The following is a 6,000-nucleotide window of genomic DNA, read 5'->3' as shown; positions in this document are numbered from 1 at the left end:
TGGGGGCTAACATGGGATTCTGAAAATTAACAGCTGATGTTTATTCTTCTGGATAGTTAGGTAACTTGGAGCATGAAAATGATGTAGACTGGTTTTAAAATATCACTTTTGGAAGAAAAATGTGTAATAATTTGTTTAATTTAAACAATGGGAAGAAGGGGCAAACATCTGAATGGCATTTCATACGTAAATGAGTGTTACTGGGCTTTGGATGCTATAGAAATACAACTTCTGTTCTAAACGGGCATGAATCCACATATTGATTTTGCAAGAGGAATATAGATCCTACTGTAAAACAGCTGTACTCTTTAGTTATTGTGGAGGCAAACATATTAATCACATATGGATGTGATTAAACAATGGATGCTGCTTTATGTCCTTGAAAGCTGCGAGGATGCCTCTGTGTTCCAGAAAGTGTTTGGTGCAGAACCATCAGATGAAAGAGAAGGTGTAATGAAGTAGAGACAGCACTTGGCAAGCCGCAGGCAAAAAGCTTTCTTATTTTTACAGATCCAATAGAGCAAATGAATTAAATAAATAACTGAAAATACAATGAATAAATGAGTAAATTGATAAATAAAAACATAAATGAAATTGCTAAAGCAGTTCTCGGTGAGCCAAAACTCCTGGCTATCCAATACATGATATATGTAAAAAAGGTTTGTAAATTGTCCAGCGTGTGAGGTTAACCACAGTGAACAACGACTCTGGTCCCTTCAAGGGACCAGCAACAAGCTGAAATAAAGGAATTTAGAATTCCAGAGCATCTTTGTGCCTCTGGAGTTCAGCGCAGGCCTGCAGGGCCCCTTCGGGTACATCTGACACTCCTCCAGTCCATTCTTTCCTTGCTCCCTCCCTACCTGTTTACTCCCCAAGGCAGAAGGGCAGGCAAAGTCAGGTGTGACCCAGCAGGTGGAGCGGCTGAGCTGGCCCAAAGGCAGCCCCAATATGAACTTGAGTGTGGGTGTGGGTGTGGGGTAATTTGGGTGGGAACAACCTGGACACTACCACCATGAAGTCCTGCGCCTCGCTGGTGGGGTGTGAGCGAGAATAAATACGAGGCTCTCTCCTCCCAGCAACACTCCCGGAGCCCGCCGGCCTCCGCCCTGGGTGTTTGCTTGCCCTGTAGCCAGGGTTCCAGCCTGAGGAGTAGTTTCGTTTCCTGCTGGCTCCGGGATTAGTTTCCAGGCACCCCCTCGAACGCCCGAGGCCTGGGAAAGGGGCGCAGGAGGAGGCCGGAGACTTCCAGGGGCTGCGCGGCCCCGCAGCGCGGGGTTGATGGACCGGACCGTCCCCCGCAGCGGCGCCAGCTCGCTGCCACTGCTCCTGGCCCTCGCCTTGGGTAAGTGGCCGCGCTGGGCACTGGAGACCCAGCAGAAAAGTCTGGGGTGTAGACAAAAGGAGGCGAACCCTGATCCTCGCTAGCAACTGGTCGCGAGGGCGCACTGGGGCTGACAGGGGCGGGTCGGAGAACTTGGACGACTGGAGAGCGCAAGGTTAAGGGTCGCGCAACTGGGCACCACCTGTTAGGGCTGTCCCAGGGCGCCTGCGGCGGCCAGAGGGCGGAAGGAAGGGACGGCGGGGCGGGGGCGCCTGCTCGTGCTGCAAACCTGGGCGCAGAACGGTGGACCTGGTGCTCGGGACAGGGGTGGCCTTGAAGCCGGGTGGGCGCCGTGCCGCGAGTGGCTGGGAGGGAAGTCCACTAAAGAAGGAGCATGGGAGACTGGAGCGAGCAGGGGGGTAACCTGAGAGGAATTGGAAAGGGAACTTCTTGGCTTAAGATGCAGACGGGGAGCGCTGAGCAAGGTGGAGAGCCATTTGCCTGGGGTGTGTGTGTGTGTGTGTGTGTGTGTGTGTGTGTGTGTCTGCCAGAGGTAGGAGGGGCAGGACCCCTGGAGACAGCTGGCTCATGGCTTGGGAACGAATTATTACACCCATTTCTTGCTAGGGCAGTTGGGAGGAGCTAGAGAAGAAAAGAAGACACATTCTGAGACCTGAATCTCCTCTTGCTGATAGGGAAGCGAAACAAGAGGAAATGACATGTTTCACTTAGGGCATTATCCATGAAATACACACATGATTTACTTGGAATACAGTCATGTGCCACTTAAGGAGGGGATGCAGTCTGAGAAATGCCACCTTAGGCGATTTCCCATTGTGCGAACATTGTAGCCTGCACCTACACAAGCCTAGCCCACTACACACCTAGGTTATATGGAATAGCCTAGGCTATCAGCCTATATAGCATGTTGCTGTATAAAGCAACACAAGTTTAAATCAAGCTCAAGAGATTTGGTAACCACAAGATGTATGAAGCTGCAGTCTGAGTAACATGGCATATTGTTTTACAGCAAACTTTTTTATAAGTAGCAAGAGTATACTCGAAAATAAAGATAAAAACTATGATATAATAAATACATAAGCCAGTAACATAGTTGTTATCATTATCAAAATTATGTAATATACAGGATTGTATCTGCTATACTTTTACAGGACTGGCAATGCAGTGGCTTCTCTTATGCCAGCACGTCACAAAGTGTATATTATTTCCTATTTTAAGGAGAAATTGTGGAGGGGGTACTTTTTTCACTTTGAAGGTTTAATCCGATTTGTTAGGTTAAGGACCACTAGGTGTGATGACCTGGTGTAATGGGAGAGTAGCTGGTGGAAGGGGTACCAAGATGCTTGGAACTCACTGGATGCTCCCCTCACCACCTTGGGACACAGTGCTAACAGAGAGAGAGAGCTGGAACTTCGTGTGCGGGGCGGGCAGGGGGCGGGGGAGGTTTATGCAGCTGGAAATAAGGTGCTTCTGGCTCTCCAATGTGGTAAGGTAGCAGAAAAATCCTAACTACTTCAAGGCATTTCCTCTGCATCATGGTCCTTTTGAAGAGGGTGAGGGGAAGGTAAACTAGCAGTATTTTGTAGTCTTAGCTAGGCTGAGTGGTAGGGACACTTGGGCTTGGGGCATTAATGTGGGAGGAGGAGAGTCTTCACAGATGAAATGTCTACAGCTTAAAACTGGGAAGGGCTGTGATTACTCTTCTGGAGGTAAAAGAAATGGAATCTAAATGGAAACTTTCGTTGGTCATGTCCTTGGAGTAAGAGATGGTAGTCAAAAAGATGATGTTGCAATCTTGGTTAGAAATGGATCAGACTTAGGACTGTGGTTAGAGAGAAGGGACTGATTTAACAAATCCTGCAGAGGAAGAAGTCAGGAATAATTTAGTGGTGGAGTGATTTGGAACCTAAAGAAAAGCAATGGGTCTGAGAATTAAGCCCAGAAATAGTACTGGTGCTTTGCCAGTACCGATGAAGGTGGCGTCCTCTTCCTCCACCTTGTCTGGACTGGCCGACAGTCAAAGTATTTACTGAGAATCTGCTACAGTTAGCAAGATGCTAGAGTATATGGGAATGGGGTGGGATGAAGACTCAAGAAGATTCCTAAGACATCATTTCTAAGATGTGATTCCTGCCCTAAAAGATGTTACGTTGAATTTGGGAATACAAGACTAATGAATATGACACAGTAAGTGAAAAAATCATGAAACCAGGGAAGTGAGAGCTACCTCCTACCTGAGCTTCCATAGTGGGGAGCGGAGTGGTGGAGAACAGCTGCAAGGAGGACAAGAGTGGGTGCCCTGAAGCTCAGGTAGGATTTGAAATACTTGGGAAGAGAGGTCCGTGATAGACAAGGGAAAAAGCAATAGTGAAGGGTTGGTGATGTAAATAAGACTGCTCTACTGGAGAGATAGGCAGTCAGCCTGCCAGGAAGTAGAATTTATGAGAGGCACACAGTTTATGATGAGCCAAAAAAAGCCATATTAAAATATTTGGGCATGGATCAATAAACAGGTAAACACACACCATCATAGGTCTTGATTACAGGGGTGATATAATGCAAACAAAGATTTAAGGAGATAAATTTGGCAGTGAGGTGCAGCTTGGGAGGATGGGAAGGCAGCTGTGTGCAGAGGACCCGATTGTCTCAGAGGTGTGATCCAGATGTGAGCTCGTTCAGGCCTGGACTCGGGTGACGTGCCAGCAGCAATGTTATGATAGAAATGATTATTCCAGACTAGTAGACAATCTTCCCTCTTTACTATTGCACAGTACTTTATTTTTTTCTCAAAATCTGTCAAAAGGTAGAAATGAACAAATAAAAAACTCTTATCTAGTGCTAGTGTATACTCAAGGTGACCTAAATGTACAACTGTCCTGTTGAATGTTTGGCTTAGGGAATTGAATTTAGACTTTTTAGATCCCCTAAAAGCTCCACTCCTTGCAAAATGCCAAAGGATGTAATTTGTTGACATTGGTGTTTCCATAAAGTGGTTCTCTTTCTCTCATGCACACTTCACTTTTAAGTCTCATTCCTAATTTAAATCACATTATTTTACTAATTTTTGAAAGGAATGTGAGCAATGTGCTGTGTGATACACTAGTGTGTGTGTGTGTGTGTGTGTGTGTGTGTGTGTATGTGTGTCACTGTGAAAAGTGCCTTGAAAACTGGCACTGAGCAGACATGACACCTGCTTCCAACTCTGCCATTCCATGGCTCTGAGATGCCTGTAAGTTACAACTTTCTGAGAATTGTCTTTCTCATTTGTAAAATGAAGGTTGCTTTAGATGAGACTAAGGTTTTTACCAACTTGATATTATACTGATCTTTAAAACAACATTTCTATTGGGAAATTTAAGAGAAAAATCTTTTAAAAGCAGTATTTAGCTTCTATTTACTTTGTAATGGGATCTTTGTTTCATGCAAACTTTTATCATCACAGAGACAATCAAGGACGCATGATTAAGAAATATGGAAAAGGGACAATAACTTTGTTTAAAGTGTTTTTTTTACCTTAAAGAAATTGGAGCATTCTCTAATTCTGTTTTCTAGTTTCTTTCATCCGCTTTCTGTATAACACTAAAGCTAAAATTATAATCAGCGATAAAGGGGGAAAATGTTTCTGTTAAAAAATTAGTCAATTTTAAGGTCAAAAATGTGTTCTTATTAAAATCTAAAACACTGGTATTTTAAGTTGGTTTTAAGTTCTGCTCGAACACATGAATGTATTCATGCTGTAATATCTAGCTTTCAAGTTTTAAAGCAGGTGGTAGAAGCAGGTAAAATTCCCATTGTATAAATGAAGTAACTGACACCCCAAACACTGAAAGATTGGCCTCTTCAATTGTACTTTTGGCTTGGAAGATCGTTGAGAGTTGTTATTTTTTCCTCTTGAAAAACCTTAGGTTTCACAGGCCACACTTTCATATTAACAACTGTTACAAATCAATTTTTGCTACTGCTTCCTTCTCAGTTGTTGTGTGGAAATTCCCACATAATTTTGGAAGATCCCAATACTACAAGCATATTTGGTAGTGCCCACTTGAGGTGGCCTGCCAATGCTTGGCCTGCCAACGCCTGGGCCAAAATTGAAGGTGCAGAGGACAGAGAGCACTTATGTGTGTCCCAGAGGCCCAAGCCTCTGGCACTGCCTTACTTCTGTGGAGACTGCTCACCCCAGTATTCCTGTTCTCTTGAAGTCCACAAGAGCCCAGTGGGAAAATGTCATCTTGTTTTTTCTCACTCTTTTTTCGCAGTCAGCTGTATCCCATGTCACCCCTCTGATCCATGAATTACGCTTGTAAGCATTGCCATTAGGATCGGCATCTTTCCAGGAGAGTCCAGACAAGCCAGAGTATAGGCTGCATGCAGTTTAGCTTTAAGCCATGATCATGATACACTTCCAAAATTGTTCTGACAGACTCTTGGACCTACAAAGAATTCGTAGTCCAGTTGGTCAGGAGTGCTCCAAAGTACAATTTAAAAGGAAAGCAGTCTGATTAAAACGGGTATACTTTCTACTGCTAATGACTGCTATTTCCCTAGGCATATTTGTATCATAAAAAAGAGAATCTTGATAGCTCAAATGAATTTCTAATTGCTAGAATTCAAAGAAATAAGTCAAGAATTTTTTAGATGATTGAGTAGAGATGGGGAAT

General features: G+C 44.3%; 1 protein-coding gene across 1 annotated transcript in view; it reads left to right on the top strand.

Annotated features, from left to right (window-relative positions):
- Window positions 1-1,133: 1,133 nt before the first annotated feature.
- The window catches only part of BTC (betacellulin), a 41,955-nt gene continuing 37,088 nt past the window's right edge, over window positions 1,134-6,000 (top strand). The window contains exon 1 of the mRNA XM_015586036.2: window positions 1,134-1,342. Coding sequence (XP_015441522.1) covers window positions 1,279-1,342 — 64 coding nt within the window. The 5' untranslated portion in view covers window positions 1,134-1,278. The remainder of the gene's footprint in view (window positions 1,343-6,000) is intronic.

The sequence above is a fragment of the Pteropus alecto genome, unplaced genomic scaffold, assembly GCF_000325575.1.
Source record: "Pteropus alecto unplaced genomic scaffold, ASM32557v1 scaffold161, whole genome shotgun sequence".
Classification (NCBI taxonomy): domain Eukaryota; kingdom Metazoa; phylum Chordata; class Mammalia; order Chiroptera; family Pteropodidae; genus Pteropus; species Pteropus alecto.
This window is presented reverse-complemented; position numbering and strand designations above follow the sequence as displayed.